We start from the raw sequence: 21360 nt of genomic DNA, 5'->3' as shown, positions 1-21360 counted from the left end.
TACATGTAACCTGGATATCCTCTACGACCTGGAACTTCTTCTCTAGCAGCTGAAACTTCACGAAGTGCATCAGCATATGATGACATATCAGTTAAAATAACAAGAACATGCATATCACATGTATAAGCAAAATATTCTGCAGTAGTTAATGCAAGACGAGGTGTAACAATTCTTTCAATAGTTGGATGATTAGCAAGATTTAAGAATAATGTAACTCTTTCCATAGAACCATTTTCTTCAAAATCTTGTCTAAAGAATCTTGCTGTTTCCATATTGACTCCCATAGCTGCAAAAACAATAGCAAAATTATCTTCATGATTATCAACAACACCAAGTCCTTTGTGTTTAACAAGACCTGCTTGTCTACAAATTTGAGCTGCAATTTCATTATGTGGTAATCCTGCAGCTGAGAAAATTGGTATTTTTTGTCCTCTAGCAATAGAATTCATAACATCAATAGCAGAAATACCTGTTTGAATCATTTCTTCTGGATATACTCTATTTGCTGGATTAATTGGTTGTCCATTAATATCAAGATAATCTTCTGCAATAACATTAGGTCCTTTATCAACTGGTTTACCAGATCCATTGAAAACTCTACCAAGCATATCTTCTGAAACTGGAATTGTCAAAACATCTCCTGTAAATTCACATCTTGTATAACGTGCATCAATCCCTGAAGTTCCTTCAAAAACCTGTACAACAGCTTTATTGCCAGTAACTTCTAAAACTTGTCCTTTACGGACACTTCCATCTCCTAATTTAATATTTACAATTTCACTATATTTTGGTCCTTTAATATTATCAAGAATAACTAATGGTCCATTAACACTAGTCACTGTTCTATAATCTAATTATTAATATCTTTTATCGTTCATATTTCTTTTTATAACAACGTAGGATTATTGTTTATTTATTATGTTTCATAAATAATAAATTGTGTTTGTAATTAAAATTTCTTCTTCTTAACTTAAAAAAAAACAAACCAAGAACAGGATTAACAATATAATCACGAGTCACTGCAGCAGCGTTAATTTTGAAAGCTTCCATTTCAATTGAAAATATAAGATTTCTGTCAACTCAAAAATATTTTCCACAAAAAAATATTTTAAGAATTTCATTCTTCCTTTTTGTGATAACAAAAACCCTTTTTCTTGGTTTTTTGGTTTTTGTTCATCAGACAAAAATCAATTCTTATTCTTTTATTATTTGTAACTATCCCATTATAATTTCATTCTTTTATTTGATTTGTCTTTCTATCATAATATTAAAAGTTCTTATAAAATAACATTTTATTAAAGATATGTTTTTGTTTTATAACACAAAGTTGAAATCTAATATAAACTTTCATTTTTATTTAAAATCATTTTGAAAAAGGAACAATAATAATTTGATATAAAAGAAAGAAACTAATTAATAATTAATTAAAGAATATTATTTTCTTTTCTTAATTCTTTAAATTTTTTGAATTCATTTACTATAAGAAAAGATTTAATGTCATCAGGAAGACAGTCATAGCTCCAATCCTCAAAATAGTGGAACCAATAAGGATCAATAACACGAGTCAAACCAACATGAGTCAGTGCAGAATCAACAAATTGATCAGGTGTACAAACAGAAAGTGAAGGTTGCATTTTACCAATCATTTCAGTTGAGATATGCCAAGGTCTAAAGACAGTACAATCAATATTAGAATATTCATAAGAAATACTTCTACTTAATTGAAATATAAACTCTTTTGTTGATGCATAAATAGCACTATAAGGAGCTGGAGTTTTAGAAGTACAACTAGACATAAAAATAATAAGATTTTTAGCATTTTTAATTGAATGATGAATAAAAAGATGAGTTATTTGTGAAGTAATTTCAATGTTTAATTTAATCATATTATTAGTTTCTTCTAAAGGAATATCTGTAAACATTCCTTTAATAGAACGACTAACATTATTTATTAAAACTGTAACATTATTTTCTTCTAATAAATTATCAATCAATTTCCACTGAACTTCATTTATCTGATATAAATTAATTGTTAAAGTTATTACTTTAATTTTATATTTTGATTCTAACTCTTTTTTTATTTCATTTAATAATTCAGTTCTTCTTGCAATTAAAATAAGATTAAATCCTTCTTTACCTAATCTTTCCGCAAATGACCTTCCAACACCTTCAGAAGCTCCAGTAATAAGAGCAAAACTATTTTTTGCATGATACTTTTGTATAGGGTTAGGGTGAATAATTCTACGAATAACAAATCTCCAGATAAACAGTACTAATGGTAAAATGAGAATAATATTAATTAAAATACCTATAGCAAGGAGTGCAATTTGTTGTGATGAGTTCATTATGAATTAAAATACATTATTCAGTAAATTTAAATTAAATATATAGTATCATTTTTATTAAAGTTCTATTTTTATTTTAGATGAAAATAAATAATAATTTATTATTTTAATTATAGTTTTTTAATAACAAATTCTTTTAAAAATTTGTTATTTTTAAAAAAAAAGAAAAAGAGAAAAAAATAGAGAAACTATAAATAATAGTAAAAGGATAATAAAAATAATAAAAGTAAATTAACAAGAAAAATAAATAAGAAAGTTTACTGAAAGAAGAATGCAAGTAATAACAACTGATAAACGAACAACAGGGAATTCAATGATTCCTAATCAAATCAGTCAACAAAAAGATAAGAAAAGGGAAGACATTTTACAAAGAGAACAAATGAGAAATTTAATTAAAAGAGTTGATGGGAGATATGAATTTGATAAAACATCAATTCAAACAGCATTGAAAGATGTGGTTGAAGATTTTTTAGATACATCTCTTTGTGACCTTCTTGAAATTGCAAAGCATAGAAGTAGTGATAAAATAGAAATTAAAGATACATTGTTTTATTATAGAATGATGTGGAACTTAGATGTTGGTCCATCGTATTCATTACCTCCTAAATCAGCAACTGTTTTACAAAAGAAATTTGCTCCTCAAAAAACTTTTAAAAAACAAATTCGAGAATTTAAAGAACGAGTTGGTATTGTTCATAAAGGTATAGATGAAATGAATTCTGTTAATTAAATTTTTAGGAAGTTAAATTATTTAAAAAGTAAAAATTTTAAAAGAATAAAAAGGCTAAGTTATAATTTTAGTAAAAAAAAGTTTTAATTGAAAGAGGTTTTCATTTAATTAGAAGAAGGACACATTTTAGCCCATTCACAAAATTGATCAGATCTATTTCCAGATTCAAGGTATTGAAGTATTTTGAAATATAATTCATCAAGAACAAAATAACAATAATGTTGTGGAAGCTCTCTTCTAAATTTAATGCATAAATTGTTCATTAATTCATGAACTTTGTCTAATGCCATATTACTTTCTGCAGCATTAATTAATTTATCAGCAACATTATTACACAAGTTGCAAAGAACATCTCCTTCTCTATGCTCACAATAAACTTTTGGACTAAATGCTTGTTTGGAATAAATGTCAACACAAACATCAGATGGAAGTTCTTTCTTTATACATTTCTCTAAAACATCTTTAGAATGTGAAACAATTTGTGCTTTTCTTATTGTGCTATCGCAAGAACTTCCTTTTTCTGCATTAGCAAAGAGAACAAGAGTTAAACAAAGGATAAATAACATTAACTTAATATTTTTTAGTTTTATTTTTTTTTTTGAAAAGTTACTTTTTATATTAATAATCGATTCTTTAAAGAAAATTATTTCTTGGCTTAAATTTATTTCATATTTTTTTTTTTTAAATTTAATTTTTTTAATATTTGTTTTTTTTTAAATTAAAGTTCATTTTCATCTGCTTAATTAAGTTATATATAACATAGAATTATTTTTATTTAAAATCAAAAAAGAATTAAAATGTTTTTTAGTATTTTTTATGAAAAAAAAAATAAAAATTAATTTGGCAAATAATTCAAATAGTTAAACCTCAAGTATTGAGAAAAAACAGTAAAAGAAGAAATTTTTAAAACAAGATAAAAATAGTAAAATAATAGTAAAAGTATTATTATTAAATTGAAAATAAAAAGATGATTAAAACTCAAAAATATCATATACTTAAGGCTCCAAAATGGCACCAAAGAAGAAAGAAGCTGAAGATCCAGCAGTTCAAGAATTGTTTGATAGACTAGAACCATTTTTTGATGGGATTCTTGTCTCAATGAAATCATTTTCATTGACTGATCGAGCAATGTATCAACAAGTATTTACAGAGTTCCTCACATTGTCAGGAAGTAATTTTTATGAAGCATTCATTAATAAATTCAGAGATAGATTGAAAGATGGATTCCAAACATCAATGAAAAAGATAAGAGATGTTCCTATTGATGAAAACTTCCCAAAAATTATTAAAGAAGATCTTGATAGGTGGGAATATGCTAAGAGTGCCATTTTAGTATTATTTAAGCCATTAGATTATGCAATGGCAAATGGTGCTTCATTAACAATAGACATAATTGTTAAAGATAAATGGAACACAGATTATCTTCACACATTAAACGATACGTTTGAACTTACCACTACACTTACAAGAGTTTTTTCAGATTCAAGAAGGAGTGGCAATAAGATGTCAGTATTGCCAGTAAAAAATATTTTAATGTTATACAAAAGAGAAAATATTGTTACTCGTGGACAAGTTCCATTAATTAAGATGTTTGAAGATGCGTTTTGTAAAACATCTAGTGAGGATTATAAAGTTTTTGCAACAGAATTCTTTAAAGAAGGAGTTCATGGATTTTTACCACAAGCAAAACAATTTATGGAAGACGAAGAATTTAGAATTGAAAATGCTATGGATGATGAAATTGGAGAAAAAATGAACAAACATCTTCAAAATGACTTTTTGAAGGTTTCATTACAAATGGTTTATGAAAAGTATGATGAAATTCTTGAACAAGATAAAGAAATTGAGTTCCAAGCTATTACTCGTCTATTTGGTCCAATTAACAAACTTGATAAATTCGCTGAAAAAACTAAAAATTCATTTATGAAAGTTTGCCAAAATAAAATGGAGAATGCAGTCAAACAAAGTCCAGAATTTATTAGAAATTATCCAGCAGTTGTTTCACTATTATTTGAATTACTTGATCGATTAGAAAAAATGCAACAAAGTTATTTCCTTTCTAATCCAATATTTAAGTCTAGATTAGACACTGCTTTTAAAGATGCTTTAATTACAAATAAAATTGTTGATCTTTCTGATAAAAAAGATGAGGTATTTCCACGAATTCTTGCAAATTATTCTCATATGTTATTAAAAAAAGGAAGTAAAATTGAACCTGATCAAGAAAAAGTAAAAGAAAACATTGTTAAATTAGGTAAAGTACTTCAATTTGTTGGAAATAGAGATGTCTTTGAAATGGTATATCAAAAGAATTTCCAAGACCGTTTGGTACTTGGACTAATGGAGTCATCTGATTTAGAAATGTATATGATTAATGAATTGAGTAATATTTGTGATAGACAAGTATCACATAAATTACATACTACTTTCCAAGAATATAACCAATCTAGTGATATTCTTGAGAAATTCAAAGGTTATTGTACTAAAGGAAATGTTCAATTACCTAAATTTGATTTTAATGTTGTTGTTTTTAGTAATAGCTCTTCTCAAAATCAAAATGTTGCATCATATAATATGCCTTCACAATTAAAAGAAGTTTTTGATAAATTTAGTGAATTCTATAAAACTACTCAAAATAAAAAATTGACCTTAAATCACACTTCTTCTACTGGAATCATTCAATTCTCATGGCTTAGAAGACCAATTCAAATTACTTGTAGATTCTATCAACTTGGATTATTAATGTTGTTCAATGATAATAAAGAAATTACTTATGCTGAGCTTGGAACAAAAACTGCTTTGAATACCGATGATTTAGCTATTTGTATGTCTGGAATGGTATCAAAAGGGTTATTGTCTAATTCTACTGGAAAAGAGTTTAAACCAGAGTCTGTCTTCAAGTTTAATATGGCATTTAAACCAAAAATGACAAAATTAAGCGTTATGCAAGCAGATAAAGAATACGTAGAAAAAGAACAACAAAAGAAGAATGATGCAGAAAGTGAACAATTAGAAGAAACAAGAAATTATGTCATTCAAGCAAAACAAGTAAGAATTATGAAACAAAGAAGAACTATGAAATATGTTGATTTAATTAATGAAACAATTGAACATTTAAGATCAAGATTTAATATCACTTCTAGAATGGCTAGAAAGAACATTGAGTATTTGATTAATAAAGAGTATTTCAAGAGATCTGATAGTGATAGAGAAGTATTGGAATACCTGGCTTAAAGTTTATTCTTAAATTCACTCATCTTTTTTCTATATTTCATGTTATTTTTAATAAAAAATTTTTATTTTTTTCGAAAAAAAATAACCTCTAAAGTAAAATCGATTATATAAGAAGTTTTTATTTTGTAACATTGTTTGTGAGAACATTAAAAATATAACCACTAAACCTTCTTTCAAAAGCAATGTTTTGTAGATCTATTGAAGGGAAATTTTATCAAAACAGTTTAGACTTATTATTAATAAGAGATACGCAATTATTCGATGAAAAACAACAAATATTTAATGTTTTTAATTGTCAAGAACTAAATTCTTCCAAGGGTGGTACAGTTTTAAGTCTGATTTAATAATAACCATGTTATAATTCTTAAGGCAAAAGTACTTTTGGATTGTCATTTATACTGATTAGACTAAACCCAGAAAATAATTGACGTTGAAGGTTGTGCCACACAAAGATAAAAAACAGGATTATTTCATTTTCTTTCTTACTCAAATAATAACTTTTAAAGTGATTTCTTTTCTTCTGAAATAATACTTCAATTTTTTTATATTTTTAAAAAATAAAAATAATAAAAAATAGTAAAGATATAGATTGAGATAAAAAGAGGGTTTGAATATCTTCTTTTGTTTCAGTCAAACAGCATGGTTTGTTTTTATCATTTGAAGAGAAATGAAAAGTAAGTTAAAGACAAGGTATTAATAAGAAATAGGCTAGAGGACCAAGACACCACTTGAAGAGATTAAATGCACCACACCATTGGATGCTTTCTAAATTAGGAGGAACTTTTGCACCAAAACCATCACATGGACCACATGGAATGAAAGAATGTCTTCCACTTATTCTCATTTTGAGAAATAGATTAAATTATGCCTTAAATGGAAGAGAAGTTACAATGATTGTTAAGAACAGAACAATCAAAATTGACGGAAAGATTAGAACTGACACCAGATATCCAGTTGGATTTATGGATGTTCTTTCTATCCCAAGAACTAAAGAAAACTTTAGATTAATGTATAACACTAAAAGAAGATTCTGCTTAGTTCCATTGACTGCTGAACAAGCAAAAGTTTGTTTTTATTAATTTTAAATTAAAAATTGTGTTTAACTTGTCACAAAGAAACTGATCAATTACATATGATGAATTTCTTGGAGAACTGAATTTAAATTGAAGACAGTTTATATTTGTTGCAAAGAACTGATGCTATTGGCAGTTTCGTGATAGTTAAATGATGAGTTTATATAAACAAGAAGAATACTTATTTTATTAGTTCAAGTTATGTAAAATTGAAAAGAGAGTTCTTGGAACTGGTGCTATTCCATATATTGTTACTCATGATGGTAGAACTATTAGATATCCACATCCAGAACTTCAAGCTAATGATACAATCAAACTTAATCTTGAAACAGGAAAAATTGTTGATTTTGTTAAGTTTGATATTGGAAATACTGCTATGATGATTGGTGGTAATGGTATGGGTCGTGTTGGAGTTATTGTTAAAAGAGAAGTTCATCCAGGGTCATTTGAAATTGTTCACATTAAAGATGCTAAAGGAAACACCTTCACTACTAGATTAAACAATGTCTTTGTTATTGGTAAAGGAACAGAAACTCTTGTTAATCTTCCACTTGATAAAGGAATTAAGAAACCATTATTACAACAAGTCAATGAAACTATTAAGAAGAACAAGATGCAAAAGGCTGGTATTCAAAAAGCATCAAAGAAATCAAAGACCACTACTGAAAAGAAAGTTACACCAAAAGCTGTTGTAGAAAAGAAAGAAGAACAAGTTGAAAAGATTTACAAGAAATATCCAAAGAAACAAGCAGCACCAAAGAAATCTAAAGGAAACAAGAAAGTAGTTCCAGGCAAGAAAATTGGTAAGAAATAATTCATTTAATTTTGTGTTCAAGAGAATAATTTGTATTTTTTCATTTTTATTAATAAACATTTTTTCTTTGATTATATGGAAAATTATTGATATTTTATTTATTTTTAATTAAAAAGTAATTAATTGTTTTTGTTTTGTGTTATAAATTTACTTCTTTAAAAACTGAAAGAGAGGAAACTCAAAAAAATGAAAAGAGAAAGAAAAAGAAACTGGAAAAAGGAAGGAAAGATGAAGAACTAAATAAAGTGACCGTCAAAGAAACTCAAAAAGTAGAAGTGAAATGAGTAAAGTGATACAAGTGTATGCACCATTGCCATCAGTTACAAGAGGAAAAGCAGTTCATATAGGGTATAATGAACATAGTAAGATGGGAACACATATTGTTTATCCAACAGGGAATTGTATAGTAATTAAGAGTCTTGATAATGCATTGGATACGGATATTTATTATGAACATACATGTGAAACAACATGTGCAAAATATAGTCCAAGTGGATACTATATTTGTTCAGGAGATGTTCAAGGAAATGTTAGAATATGGGATACTACACAAAAAGAACATCCATTAAAATTTAGTTTTAGAGCACTTTCAGGACCAATTTATGATATTGCATGGACAGGAGATAATCAAAGAATATGTGTAGTTGGAGAAGGGAAAGAGAAATTAGGAAATGTATTTATGTGGGATGCAGGATCAACAGTAGGAGAGATTTCAGGACAAACAAAAACATTATTATCATGTGATTTTAGAGGAACAAGACCATTTAGATTAATTACAACAGGAGAAGATAATTATCCATGTTGGTTTGAAGGACCACCATTTAAATTTAAGAAAAGTATGAAAGATATTCATACGAGATTTATTAATTGTTGTAGATTTTCACCAGATGGAAGTATGTGTGTATGTGTTTCAAGTGATAAAAGTATATCAGTATTTGATGGAAAAACAGGAGAAATGAAATATAAAAAAATGGAACATAAAGCAGGAGTATATTCAGTTACATGGGGAAATGATAGTAAAAGATTTATTACAGCATCAGCTGATAAAACATGTAAAATATGGAATGCAGAAGATGGAAGTGTAATAAAAACAATTGAATTTGAAAATGAAATTGAAAAACAACAACTTGGAATTATTAATACAAAATATGGAATAATTTCAGTTAGTTTAAATGGAAGTATGAATCAAATTGAAGAAAGTAGTGGAGATATTAAAGAAATAATTGAAGGACATAATAAACCAATTACAGCACTTGCAAATGAAGGGGAATATTTATATTCAGGATCAAATGAAGGACATATTGTTAGATGGGAAAAAGCAACAGGAAAAGCAGTTGGAATTAGAGGAAAAGGACATTGTACAAGAATAAATGATATTGTTAAATGTGGAGATAAAATTGCTACACTTGGATCAGATGATTGTGTTAAGATTATAGATAAAAATAAATTAGAATATGAATTAAGTATTAGTACAGAATCACCAGCAAATTGTGGAGTATTCTATAATAATAGAATATATGTTGGAACTAATAAAGGAATTAAAGTTATTCAAGGAAATCAAATTATTCAAAGTATTGGTCATAATAATGGAGTTGCAACAATTGCAATAAATGGAGATAAGAGTATACTTAGTGTAGGATTAAAAAATGAAGGATGTATTAAATTTTATTCAATTAATGGAAATGGAGAAATAACAGAAAAAGGAGAAATTAAAGAAGATATTCAAGGAACAGTTTATAGTATGGACTATTCAAGTGATGGTAAATATTTCATTCATTCAGATGATACAAGAAAAATTGTACTTCGAGATGCTAAAACTAATGAAGTTATTTATTCTAGATGGGTTCCTCATAATTCAAAAGTCTTAAAAATTAAATTTAATAAAGATAATACAATGATTGCTACAGCAGGAGCAGATTCATATTCATATGTCTTGAATGTTGAAACAAAAGCAATCACAACATTAGGAAGACTTCATCCACTTGGTGTCAATGATGTATTCATTGATGAAGATGGAAAGATCTTTACTTGTGGAGCTGATTGTACAATCAAAGTCTCTTCTCTCTAATTCTTTTCTTTTTTTCTATTTTAGATTTGATTTTTTGATGGAGGTAAGGATTAAATTTGTTGGTTTAAAATAAATGTCATAACTGCCAATTTAAAAGTGTGTATTGACTATGGAGATTATTTTTAAAATGAAAAATAACTTTCTTGTTAAGAGAGATAAATGAAAAGAAAATCATTGATATAAGATTAAGATAAGAAAGAAGAAAAGAACTTTGGTATTTTGTTTGAGGAGTTGAATAAGATGGTTATTGGATAGATTATTATAATAAAACAAATTATAGTTAATTGATAATGATTAGAAGGGTAAATAATAGAAAGATAACTTTAAAAACTTGTGAATGATTACAGATAATTCTTAAGAGTATTGGTTTTAATGAATAGAAGAATAGGTTAAATAAATTAAGATAATATTTAAAGAAGAACTTGATAAAATAAAAAATATCAAGAATGTCTTTGGTTGATACAATTAGATATTTGAAAAAGAATAAAGAACAAAAATATATTGAAAAGGTTAGTCAAAATGAAAATATTATTTCAAAAGAAGAAAACATTCAAAAAATCCTTGAAATGTATCAAAATCCTTTAAATAATAAGAATATTATTTTAGCAATTTATAGTAGAATTAAAGAATCATCACTTCATTTTATTGGATATTCTAAATTAATAATATTAGTATATCGAATTATTACTGAAGACCAAAATAATATTTTACTTGAAAGTCTTAGAGGGAATTTAAATGTTTTTGAGAATAATATTCCTATAGATTCTAAAGAAGAACAATTTAGAGAAACATGTTTTTTTAAATTAAGTATTACATTAAGTAAAATGATTGATTGGATTTCATACTTTTATTCAAATTTTAATATTCTTTTTGAAAAAGATATTGAAATAATGGAATTTTTATATCCAAAAAGAAGGAAAAGAACTCTTTTAATATGTGAAAAAATGATTGAAATGTTTATTGATTTTAATATTGTTGATTGGAATTGTACAAGGAATTATATAACCACATTAAATTATCAAATGATTGATATTTTACTCAGTATTTATGCCAAAGTATTTTGTAGATTGTTTAAGTATATTTCAGCAATTATTCAAAATATTTTATTATTTATTCCAGAAGATACTAATAGAGTGATAAAAATTTTAGAACTATTCAATAAAGTTTTTGAATCTTTTTTATATTGCATAAGATCAAAAGAGATACAATATCGTTTTATTGATTTACCTAAAATTGAGTTAATTTCATTGGAAGAAATAATTCAATTCATTACAAAATATAATTCTATGGATAAAGAAAGTAGATCATTTAGTGAAATTGCATTAAAACTTATGAAATATAAAGTTCTTTCTAATAAAGTTAATTTAGAACTTGTTCGTTTTACTCATAGAATTATAAGTACCTTAGTTTCATCTAGAATTAAATCACACTCTAGTTCTATATTATCTTCAAGATCTAGTACTCCTAGAGAAATGAAAATATCATTTAAATATTCAATTAAACAAGTTAATAGAAATAATACTCCAATGAATGTTTTACAAAATCATGAAATCTTCAAAACACCAAGAAGATTACCATCTCCAATGGAACGATATGATATTTTTATTCCATCAGATTATATTATTCCTAAACCTATAAGAAAAGTTTCAACAAATCTTTTTGAAGAAGAAGAAGAAGATTTAAATTTTGTATTATGATAAAAAATACAATTATTTATATTAATTAATTAAGAGATTAGTTGTCTATTTGTTTAATAAAAGAAATAAAAAAGAGAATTGTCTATAATCAAATTAGAATAAAATCTTCATTTGTTTGTTAATGGCTTCTGTTAAACATTTCTTATTGATTTCACCAATTAATCTACCATTACTAGTTACAAATGCAGAATCAATTTCTGCAGCAATAAACAACATGTGAATTTGACTTAAAGGAGTATGTCTTAATAAATGAAGTGGACATTCACTATAATCTAACAAAAATTTATTGGCAACATGTTCAGGGATTTGAGCATCAAGTAATTTTCTTAATACACTCAATTTAACTTGACCAAGAAGGACACTATGTTCTATTATATTAATATAAAAATTTAATAAATTTTGGAAATAAAAATAAAGAAAGAATAAACAAACCAAGATCATTCACAACAGGAAGAATTTTATCAGAAAGAGTTTGAAATTGATCAACAATCTCTTTTAAATCAATAAGATTAGTATATTCAGAAATTGGTATTAAATTAGTATCCATAACCATCTCAGCTGTTTGATTTGAAGAATATTGAATATCAGGCATATAAGGTAATTTTTTATCAATTGCAATTTTATCATATACACAAACTGTAAAAAACCTAGAAAAACAAATAGTAATAACAGTAGCAATAAGCATTGGTACTAAAATACTAATATCATCTATTAATTCTATCATAATCACAGCTGAACTAAATGTTTGTGTAATTGATCCAACAAAACATGCTCCTCCAATAATAGCCATTCCAGATGGACCTAAATTATTTGATATTCCCCAAATTGAAAAACATTCTCCAATAAATCTACCAAGTACTGAACCTACAACTATATTAGTAGAAAATAATCCAACTGGTACTGGCATAGAAATAGACATTGCTGTAATTGTAAAACGAACAATAAATAATAAAAATAAAGCAAAGAGATAATGTTTTCCAAATAATGGTTTAATTGAATCATTAGTATACATTTGTGATAATGTTGTATATGTTGGATATCCAAATGGACTAATTTCTCCATACCAAGGAGCAGTAACTATACTAGTAAATAATGCAACAATAAATAAATAAAGATAAGGAATTCTTCCTAATTTATATTTTCTTAAATATTGACGTGTTTTAAATATTGTTGATACTGACATTACAAAAAGAACAGCAAATAAGCCACAAATAACACCAAGTAATATTGAAATTAATGAATCTTTTATTTGAAGTGTAGGAAAAGAATAATTAATTGATAATAATCCACTATATAATGAAGGTGAATTTGAATATGTATTAAAAATACTTCTAAATGTAAATGCAGCTATTACTGAACTAAATGTTCCAAACCAATAATTTCTTACTGAAAAATATGTTGCTGTTACTTCAACTGAAAATAAAAGACCACCAATAGCAGTTCCAAAGTTAGATGAAACTCCACAACTTGTTGCTGTAGAAAGCATTTGCATAAATAATTCATTTGAATTTCTAAGAAATTTAAATATTGGAAGACGAGTTAATTGACTAGCAATACATGATGAAATATGAATAAATGGTCCTTCTTTTCCTGCCCACATACCTCCTCCAAGAACAAAAACTAATCCAATTACTTTACTAATTAAAGTTTTAAATGTTAAAAGATTTGGAATATGATTTCCTAATAATGTTACTTTCATTTCTGGTACACCTGATCCATTAGCTGTTGGTGAAATAAATTTTGTCCAAAGAAATGCTATTGTAACTAAAATTATTGTATAAATAATCCAAATAATAACTTTATAAAATGAATTTTTAACTAATGAACATAACCATAATCTTAAATCTTGTAATTTTTCTACTGTAATATCCATTGATACTCCAATAATAGCAGATAATATTCCAAGAAGAAATAAATAAAATGCAACAACATGTATTAATGTTCCTTTATATCCAAATACTTGAAATAAACAAATTCTTTTAATTAATTTCCAATATTTATTTTCTTGTTGAACTAAGAAATTGTTTTGAGTTGGATTAGTTTGTATTTTCACTAAAACATTATCAATATCATTGTTTCCATCTTCTAAATCTCCAATTTCAAATATTTCAAATGTGCTATCTTGTGTAAATGGTGAATTAGATAATGAGTGTGTTATTTCCATGAAGGTTTAAATGAATGATATTGTGTTTGTAATGAGAAAAAATTCTTTTTTTTTTGTTTCATTTTCAAATCCCAATTCCTTAATTATTCTTTCTTTTTTTTGTGTTATTCTAAAAATCCTTTATTCTACTTACAATACCTGATAAAGTGTTAGTTATTAGAGAATTATTTGTTACATTCTAAAGGTAGTTTCAAGTTGATGTGTATGTCATTAATTTTATTGTATTTTGTGGTTGTATTAACACTGTTTTAAACTAACTTTTCATAAAGGGGTTTATAAGACTTATTAATCAAATAGCCATTCTTTTAAATAAAGTAATTTAAAGAATTATTATAGAAAATATGTTTATTTACAAAATGGAGATAAGATAGAATGTATGAAATGTACTAGTGATGTACATATACTTGACATTCATGAAAGATGATTTAGACATTGAATAAGTGATATTCAGTATAGAAATTAAAACATAAAATGGAGTTAATAAATATTTGTTATATTCTAATAAAGAGGTTATTTCATTAAATAAAATTTATCAGGAATGTTATTATCTAAAATAGTACAAAAACAATGAATAAATAACCAGAAAGATATATAAAAAGATTAAAAAGATAACCATAAATATCATAAAAACCGTAACGATTGTATCTTGGTAATAAAATTGTCAAATAAGAAGAGTTTTAATAACTTAAACAATTCAAACACAATAAATAAGAAGTAGTTTTTTTAATGAAAAATAGAAAATATGATAAATGAAATATACTAATACTTGGTGTATTATTACTTTTACACTTTATTTCATAATGACAAATTGCACAATAACATATTATGTTATAAGGATTTGTTATACTGGTTATTAAATTTTATAAAAATATATATTTTGTAATTAACATTCCATTATAACAAATTAACATAGTATATCTCAAAAATAATATATGAAGATGGGTAATAAACAATCAAGTTTAATATTTGTTGATTCAAATATTGTACTTAAAGAATTATTATTTATTTCTATTATAGTCGATAAGTCTTAAGTCTATATTCATAGTTTAAATGATACATATTATCTTTATTACTGTTTTGATAGGTGTTATTTAAGTGATTAATATAACAATCTAATCTCATTATAAAAAATCGATAATTTAAACAAATATTTGGTCAATAAAATGTAAAATCTCTGCTATTATTGTTATTGTTATCTTAATAAATGAATAAATTTAATAACTTACATTACATTGTTTTATATTGTAAATCATAATGTCAAAGATAGGACTAAAGTGTTATAAAATTGTTTGTTACCTGATTTGTTAATGGTAGTATATTAATTAAACGAACATGATATAACTCAATAAATAAATGATAGTTCATGTTATTTTGTAATCAAATGATGAAATAAATAATTAAAATTGTATTAAATAAATGTAAAATTTTAATATTTGATTCAATAATAATTTATAATATCATTTTTGAATGTATAGCAAAGAAATAATTAGAGTATAATTGAAGTATAAAAGAAAAGTACAAAAAACAAATTTAAATCTAATAGAAGTGAAATTGTGTAGATAGAATGATGGATTGAAACAAGGATATTTAAGAGTATCAATGAACAATGAAATATTGTAAAGAGAGAATCGAATGAAAGTAATGAAATAAAATAAAGACAACATTTGTGAGGACACACACAAACATAAAGAGAAGAAGTATTCATTTGTCTAAGAAAATTACAATATATCAATTAAGACAAAATATAATAAAGTGATGAAATTATTAAATACACAAACAATAATTACAAATAATTAAAATTCAAGAAAATACAATATTCATGTAATCGAATTATGTTATTATACTTTAACAAAATGTAAATAACTCTATCATTATTAAATTACATCAAGTAAACATTATTATCATTTAACAAATAAACTTTAAACACAATAACACAAATACATCTCTAAAATTATATCAATCAACGATGAAATTGTACAACCTATCAAAGTGAATTACAAAATACCTCATAATAATCTAACAATTATTTGCTGTGATAAAATATTTAACATAAATGCCTTGTCAAAATATGAAAATAATTCATATATCATACACACAAATATAGTAATGATAAAATAAACAAACACTATTTATAAAGTGTTTGGCAAGTGAAAGAAAATAATCAGAAGAAAATTGATCTTTTCTTTCTAATAAAAAGGAAATATAAGAAATGAATAGTTCATAGTTAATTTGTTTCTTTTATTATGAACTTGTTTTATATTTATTCATGTCGTCCACTCAAATTTTATTACAAAGTTCTAATGATACTTAAATAAAATAATATTTTATTATTTATTTTCTTTTAAGTTTTTCTGGAAATTAGAACTATTTCTTCAAAACAAATGAATCACAATAATATCTCAACAAAAACGTCATCAAATGCCTTGCCTTTAATAAACCTAAAGGAACAAAATAAGAATGGACAAAACAGTGCAGAACAATTTATTAATGCACTTAAAGGACCTGAAGACTTTCTACAGGAGTTTCAAGCTCCAATAAGTACAAGCCCACTCATGCCAAGCTGTGACAAAACTACCTTCACTGAAGAGGATGGGGCTAAAATTACTGAAGAAAAAATAGAACTAAATGAAAAAAAACCAGCAAGACCATTGGAAAGAAGAAGCGAATCCAATGAAAACAAGATCAAGATCCCCAGAAGAAAAGATGGAGTACCAAAGCTAATCCTCAACCACGGGAATGTAGAATTCATTGAAGAGGAGGGAGAGGGCGGTAATAGTAGAAAAGTTAATAAGGTCAAAATGTCCTTAAAAGAAGCTAAAAGGAGATACTTTGATCCTGTTGTTTCGATTCCTTCAGAAAAAAATGATGGAAGAATTGTTGACACGGGCTTTGGCCCGTTTGTCACTACAAAGGATCAGTAATGAATAATTAATAAGTAATGACCTTTTCCTTTCTATTACATAATTTTTATTGGTTACTTTTTGAATAATTTACAAACAATGTTCATACAAAATGATGAAATATAGAAAGGGCTAACCTAAATAAGCCTAAGGAAAATGAGATCTAGACAGTACTAGCATTAATTATTTGAAGAAAGGAATCTATGAAACTAACATTACTATAGATTTCATAAATATTAATTTATGTGATGTTTAATATAAAAGGTACATAATCACTGATTATGAATTAGGACATGCAGTTGAATTCATTGTTAAATGGAAAATATACGGAATTGATAAAATACAACATTTATTAAACATTTAGAACAACAAATGAATTTCATATTAAAATGATTTAATAAATTGTTGTATAATCCTAATGAAATCTATATACAATCCATCCAATAAAGCACATCACAGATATATAAGAAAGGATAAAATAGATCCACAGAATTACAAATAAATAACTTGTTTAAATAGTCTGTTAAAAGCATATCCATTATCAAAAAAAGATTATACTACAATATTATAATCAAACAACTATTAACCCCATACTAAGTTGAAGTAAATAGAAACATATTATGATGTCTCTAGGATATTACAACATTAGCCATTATTGTTAAAATACTCTTTAAATCGTAAAAATATTTTCTTTAGAAAATAGTTGATGAATAAGAGAAATATTTTTATACATACTCTGATGTTTGTTCTTCATTGCTTTTTCATCTTGGTCGAATGAATAATTGTAAGTTGTATGATTTGTTAAGATAATGATTAGACATCATTTCATTTAATAAAACATTATTGAAAGTACTGTTTTGTTTTATTTTTAAAGAAAAAATGAATAAATATAAAATCAAATAATGTTTAAGGGAGAATTAACATATTGATTAAATAAAAATAACATTATTAAAAGAAGTACTTCTAAATTCAAATTAAATTAAAACCATCTCAACTATTCTTTGTTTGAAACAAACATTTTACACAAAAGTCATTGCTAATTAATTTCTTTTATTATTTTCTTTCTTGGTTCATTAACATCTTCTTTTTAATTTTACGTTTATTTCATCTGTTCCTATTCTTTTTCATCAATCCTTATTTCTTTTATTTTTGTAGTTATGTCAAATAACTTGTCTTTAATTCAGGTCAATTATTCTAATCATATCATTCTCATTTTCTTATATCAACATCCAAACTAATCTTATACTAAAATCCAATGAAAATTAAATACAACTATCAAAATAAAAACTATAACCAACAGAAGAATATTCTCAAGTATTATTACATCATTTATCAACAAAAATATTACTATTATATTCAATTAACTATAACTCTTATTTTTAAATCACACTTTTTCTATTCTATCAATTCATAACTTCAGAATATAATATAACTAAATAAGAATAAATTAATTTGATATAACTACTATTTATTCAATCCATCTATTAATAAAACAATACAATAACTGTAATTTAATTAACATTGTTTTCATTGACACAATTCAAAGATTATTTGTTTTTGAAAAAAAGATATTTCTTGTTTATTTTCATTCTTTTGTATAATTAAAGTGTATTTGAAGAATAAGAAAATCATTCAATTTAACTAAAAAAAATAATGAAATATGGTTGTTTTAATTGTAAAAATAAAAAAATTGAATGGAAATAAACTCAAAATATATATAATGAGAGATTATAAAATACTTAAGATTATTCACTTGACAAAAGGATGGAATTATTACAGGAATTATCTTGGATTCTTTATTATAGGAACAATAAATAATATTAACTTTGTTGTTGTTAATTCATCAGCAAGTAGTTTATGTTCATTTTTTAAAGCAGACAAATGGAATCCATTAATATTATGGTGTAATGTATTTGCAGGGTTAATACTAAGAATATTTAATATGTTATTTTTATATAAAATACCTATCAAAATTCGATTATTATTTTCTACAATTTTTAATTTAATTGGATTATTTGGAATAGTTTTATGTATTTTACTTCAAGAGTATACCCAAACAACTTCATTTATATTTTTTGGATTATGTCTTTGTATGATTCTGATTATTGGAGGAGTTCAATCATTTGCAGAATCTATTATCTTATCATATTCTGGTAGATTTCCACCTGAAATGGTTAATGGATGGTCAAGTGGAACAGGATTTGCTGGAGTAGCTGGAAGTGGATTGTATTTATTTTTTACTGGATTAAACATCTCAAATACTATTAGTTTTATTTGTTTAACACCTCTCTGTGTTATTTATGCAATTATCTTCTTCTTTATGATTAAACCAGAAAATAATACAAATGAGGAACAACAAAGATTGATAAGTGATACTAACAATGATAGAAATCAAGAAAAAGAGAACAATGAATATGATAACATTAAAGAAGAAATAAAAAATGAATTAAATTTAATGATTGATGAACAAAAAGAAGAAGGAACATTCTTAGAAAAGTTAAAAAGTGGAATTAAAATGACATGGTGGTTAGGAATTAATCTCACATTGATTTATTTTTTTGAATATATTATTAATCCTGGTGCTATCTATGTAGCATTTAACAAAGAAGAATCAGAAGAAACCAATAACTTTTTTATTAAAAATTTTTATGAAGTTCTTGCATTTTGTTATCAATTAGGAGTTTTTATATCTCGAAGTTCATTACCATTATTTAAAATTAAACCAGTTTGGATATTAACAATGATCCAATGCATTTTATGTATTTTTATGTCAATTCAAGGTAACTTACATTTTATGTATGATGAATGGGGTATTTGGTTAATGATAATCATTATGTTAATTGTTGGGTTGATTGGTGGAAGTGGTTATGTTCAAGTAATGTATTGGATTTTAACTAAACAAATGAAAAAAGAACAACGAGAAATGGGAATTAGTTTTGTTACAATATTAAATACATTAGCAGTATTAACTTCTTCATTAATATCATTATTATTGAATGAAACTTTATGGAAAACTAATTTTGATTAATAGTTAATTTATATTCATTTCTTTTTATTACTGAATGTTACTCAATAACAAAAAAAAAAAAAAAATTAAAAATCTAAAATAAAATAAAAATAAAATGGCATTGTATTGTCCTTGGGAACACATTACATGTAATTCTTGTAATAAAGTTATTACTACAATGACAAGAATAACATGTGTTGAATGTGATAATTTTGATTTATGTTTAGAATGTTTTTCACAAGGAAAAGAAATAGGAAAACATAAAAATAATCATAATTATCGAGTAATACCATCTTTACATTTTCCATTATTATCAAGTGATTGGGGAGCTGATGAAGAATTAATGTTATTAGAAGCTATTGAACAAAAAGGACTTGATAATTGGCCTGAAGTAGAGAATTTTGTTAAAACTAAAACAGCTAAAGAATGTAGAAGTCATTATTATGATTATTATTTGAATTCTAAAACACATCCTCTTCCAGATCTTGAGGAAAGTTTCTTAAAAAAGAATGGAATAGTTGAAATGAAACCATCTCGAATTGTTCATTTTAAAGACGATGAATTTGATTCTAGACCTCAGAAAGAAACAGGATGTACACAACCTACATATGAAGGATATGATGCATCTTTTAATCCATATAGAAAAGAATTTGCATTTGAATATTTTAATAATGCAGAATTATCAATTTGTAATATAGCTTTTACTGATAAAGATACTCCTGAAGAACGAGAAATAAAATTTCATAAATTAGAAGAATATTATAAAATGTATTGTGAACGAGTTAGAATTAGAAATATTGTTATTAATCAAGAACTTGTTGATCCAAAGAAACTCAGAATAGCTGATAGAAAAAGAAGTAAAGAAGAAAAAGAGATTCATGATTTAAATTGTCAATTTCTTGTTGCATTAGGAAAAGAAGATTTTGAGAAATATATTAAAGCATTAGTAGGTTTGTTTATTTAATTCTTTATTCTTTATAAAATATTATATATTATTTAATATTAATCTCTATTTTGTAGAAGAAGGTAAATTAAAAACTAAAATACGAAACTTAAAACAAAAAAGAAGAGATGGTTGTTTAACATTACAAGAATCAAAAAGTAGAAGAGTTTGTTATCTTTATTCTTTAATACTTCATTTAATATATAATTATTTATATTTAGAAAGTTAATAACTACAATTATACTTCTGAATTAAAATCAGTTTCTTATACAAAACCAAGTAAACATCCTCATTAATTCATTGTCAATTGCTTTTTTGTTTTCTTCTTCTTTTTTATATTTTAATTCTTCTTTATTCTTTATTAATTATTTAATTTCTCCATTGA

At 25.0% G+C, this 21360-nt stretch overlaps 12 protein-coding genes across 12 annotated transcripts in view, besides 29 other annotated features; 7 read left to right on the top strand and 5 right to left on the bottom strand.

Annotated features, from left to right (window-relative positions):
- EDI_264440 (vacuolar ATP synthase subunit B, putative) lies at positions 1 to 1050 on the bottom strand (the record flags this gene model as incomplete). The annotated part of the gene is made up of 2 exons (XM_001738950.1): positions 1 to 850; positions 987 to 1050. Coding segments are annotated over 2 exons (914 nt in total), but the record flags the coding sequence as incomplete, so codon positions are not given.
- A 331-nt stretch (positions 1051 to 1381) lies between these two features.
- Positions 1382 to 1466: a sequence feature (AT_rich).
- On the bottom strand, positions 1425 to 2345 carry EDI_264430 (estradiol 17-beta-dehydrogenase, putative; the record flags this gene model as incomplete). Its single annotated transcript, XM_001738949.1, has 1 exon — positions 1425 to 2345. One exon carries the CDS (start codon positions 2343 to 2345, stop codon positions 1425 to 1427), a length of 921 nt encoding a protein of 306 aa, XP_001739001.1.
- Positions 2019 to 2061: a sequence feature (AT_rich).
- A 24-nt stretch (positions 2346 to 2369) lies between the features above and the next one.
- Positions 2370 to 2500: a sequence feature (AT_rich).
- Positions 2501 to 2600: a microsatellite.
- A 16-nt stretch (positions 2601 to 2616) lies between these two features.
- EDI_264420 (uncharacterized protein) lies at positions 2617 to 3075 on the top strand (the record flags this gene model as incomplete). The annotated part of the gene is made up of 1 exon (XM_001738948.1): positions 2617 to 3075. One exon carries the CDS (start codon positions 2617 to 2619, stop codon positions 3073 to 3075), a length of 459 nt encoding a protein of 152 aa, XP_001739000.1.
- A 12-nt stretch (positions 3076 to 3087) lies between these two features.
- Positions 3088 to 3127: a sequence feature (AT_rich).
- A 52-nt stretch (positions 3128 to 3179) lies between these two features.
- On the bottom strand, positions 3180 to 3641 carry EDI_264410 (uncharacterized protein; the record flags this gene model as incomplete). The annotated part of the gene is made up of 1 exon (XM_001738947.1): positions 3180 to 3641. The coding sequence occupies one exon, from the start codon at positions 3639 to 3641 to the stop codon at positions 3180 to 3182; it is 462 nt and encodes a 153-aa protein (XP_001738999.1).
- Positions 3631 to 3917: a sequence feature (AT_rich).
- A 68-nt stretch (positions 3918 to 3985) lies between these two features.
- Positions 3986 to 4062: a microsatellite.
- Positions 4063 to 4083: 21 nt separating this feature from the next.
- On the top strand, positions 4084 to 6309 carry EDI_264400 (cullin-1, putative; the record flags this gene model as incomplete). The annotated part of the gene is made up of 1 exon (XM_001738946.1): positions 4084 to 6309. One exon carries the CDS (start codon positions 4084 to 4086, stop codon positions 6307 to 6309), a length of 2226 nt encoding a protein of 741 aa, XP_001738998.1.
- Positions 6310 to 6351: 42 nt separating this feature from the next.
- Positions 6352 to 6381: a sequence feature (AT_rich).
- Positions 6382 to 6491: 110 nt separating this feature from the next.
- On the top strand, positions 6492 to 8196 carry EDI_264390 (40S ribosomal protein S4, X isoform, putative; the record flags this gene model as incomplete). Its single annotated transcript, XM_001738945.1, has 4 exons — positions 6492 to 6642; positions 6912 to 6955; positions 7017 to 7373; positions 7576 to 8196. 4 exons carry the CDS (start codon positions 6492 to 6494, stop codon positions 8194 to 8196), a joined length of 1173 nt encoding a protein of 390 aa, XP_001738997.1.
- Positions 6863 to 6910: a microsatellite.
- Positions 7379 to 7404: a sequence feature (AT_rich).
- A 24-nt stretch (positions 8197 to 8220) lies between the features above and the next one.
- Positions 8221 to 8321: a sequence feature (AT_rich).
- Positions 8322 to 8360: 39 nt separating this feature from the next.
- Positions 8361 to 8442: a microsatellite.
- A 34-nt stretch (positions 8443 to 8476) lies between these two features.
- EDI_264380 (WD repeat-containing protein, putative) lies at positions 8477 to 10264 on the top strand (the record flags this gene model as incomplete). Its single annotated transcript, XM_001738944.1, has 1 exon — positions 8477 to 10264. One exon carries the CDS (start codon positions 8477 to 8479, stop codon positions 10262 to 10264), a length of 1788 nt encoding a protein of 595 aa, XP_001738996.1.
- Positions 10061 to 10081: a sequence feature (AT_rich).
- Positions 10265 to 10710: 446 nt separating the features above from the next.
- EDI_264370 (uncharacterized protein) lies at positions 10711 to 11961 on the top strand (the record flags this gene model as incomplete). The annotated part of the gene is made up of 1 exon (XM_001738943.1): positions 10711 to 11961. The coding sequence occupies one exon, from the start codon at positions 10711 to 10713 to the stop codon at positions 11959 to 11961; it is 1251 nt and encodes a 416-aa protein (XP_001738995.1).
- Positions 11352 to 11379: a sequence feature (AT_rich).
- Positions 11942 to 11994: a sequence feature (AT_rich).
- Positions 11995 to 12054: 60 nt separating this feature from the next.
- EDI_264360 (protein GEF1, putative) lies at positions 12055 to 14125 on the bottom strand (the record flags this gene model as incomplete). Its single annotated transcript, XM_001738942.1, has 2 exons — positions 12055 to 12329; positions 12394 to 14125. 2 exons carry the CDS (start codon positions 14123 to 14125, stop codon positions 12055 to 12057), a joined length of 2007 nt encoding a protein of 668 aa, XP_001738994.1.
- Positions 12331 to 12377: a sequence feature (AT_rich).
- A 303-nt stretch (positions 14126 to 14428) lies between the features above and the next one.
- Positions 14429 to 14477: a sequence feature (AT_rich).
- A 498-nt stretch (positions 14478 to 14975) lies between these two features.
- Positions 14976 to 15012: a sequence feature (AT_rich).
- A 500-nt stretch (positions 15013 to 15512) lies between these two features.
- Positions 15513 to 15583: a sequence feature (AT_rich).
- Positions 15584 to 16432: 849 nt separating this feature from the next.
- Positions 16433 to 16463: a sequence feature (AT_rich).
- Positions 16464 to 17131: 668 nt separating this feature from the next.
- Positions 17132 to 17578: a repeat region.
- Positions 17552 to 17699: a repeat region.
- Positions 17700 to 17885: 186 nt separating this feature from the next.
- Positions 17886 to 17929: a sequence feature (AT_rich).
- An 816-nt stretch (positions 17930 to 18745) lies between these two features.
- Positions 18746 to 20053, top strand: EDI_264350 (protein BTN1 precursor, putative; the record flags this gene model as incomplete). The annotated part of the gene is made up of 1 exon (XM_001738941.1): positions 18746 to 20053. The coding sequence occupies one exon, from the start codon at positions 18746 to 18748 to the stop codon at positions 20051 to 20053; it is 1308 nt and encodes a 435-aa protein (XP_001738993.1).
- Positions 18958 to 18988: a sequence feature (AT_rich).
- Positions 19655 to 19675: a sequence feature (AT_rich).
- Positions 20054 to 20099: 46 nt separating the features above from the next.
- Positions 20100 to 20148: a microsatellite.
- EDI_264340 (transcriptional adapter, putative) lies at positions 20148 to 21271 on the top strand (the record flags this gene model as incomplete). Its single annotated transcript, XM_001738940.1, has 3 exons — positions 20148 to 20982; positions 21053 to 21141; positions 21197 to 21271. The coding sequence occupies 3 exons, from the start codon at positions 20148 to 20150 to the stop codon at positions 21269 to 21271; spliced, it is 999 nt and encodes a 332-aa protein (XP_001738992.1).
- Positions 20988 to 21039: a sequence feature (AT_rich).
- Positions 21170 to 21195: a sequence feature (AT_rich).
- Positions 21272 to 21304: 33 nt separating the features above from the next.
- Positions 21305 to 21351: a sequence feature (AT_rich).
- The window catches only part of EDI_264230 (zinc finger protein DHHC domain containing protein, putative), a gene marked incomplete at both ends in the record, with an annotated part of 972 nt that continues 952 nt past the window's right edge, over positions 21341 to 21360 (bottom strand). The window contains one exon of the mRNA XM_001733404.1: positions 21341 to 21360. This exon is cut by the window's right edge and continues 346 nt beyond it. Within this exon, the coding sequence (XP_001733456.1) occupies positions 21341 to 21360 (20 nt within the window).

The sequence above is a fragment of the Entamoeba dispar genome, genomic scaffold, assembly GCF_000209125.1.
Source record: "Entamoeba dispar SAW760 scf_1105229461783 genomic scaffold, whole genome shotgun sequence".
Lineage (NCBI taxonomy): Eukaryota > Evosea > Mastigamoebida > Endamoebidae > Entamoeba > Entamoeba dispar.
The sequence above is the reverse complement of the archived record's forward strand: the minus strand, read 5'-3'. Positions and strand labels throughout refer to the sequence as shown.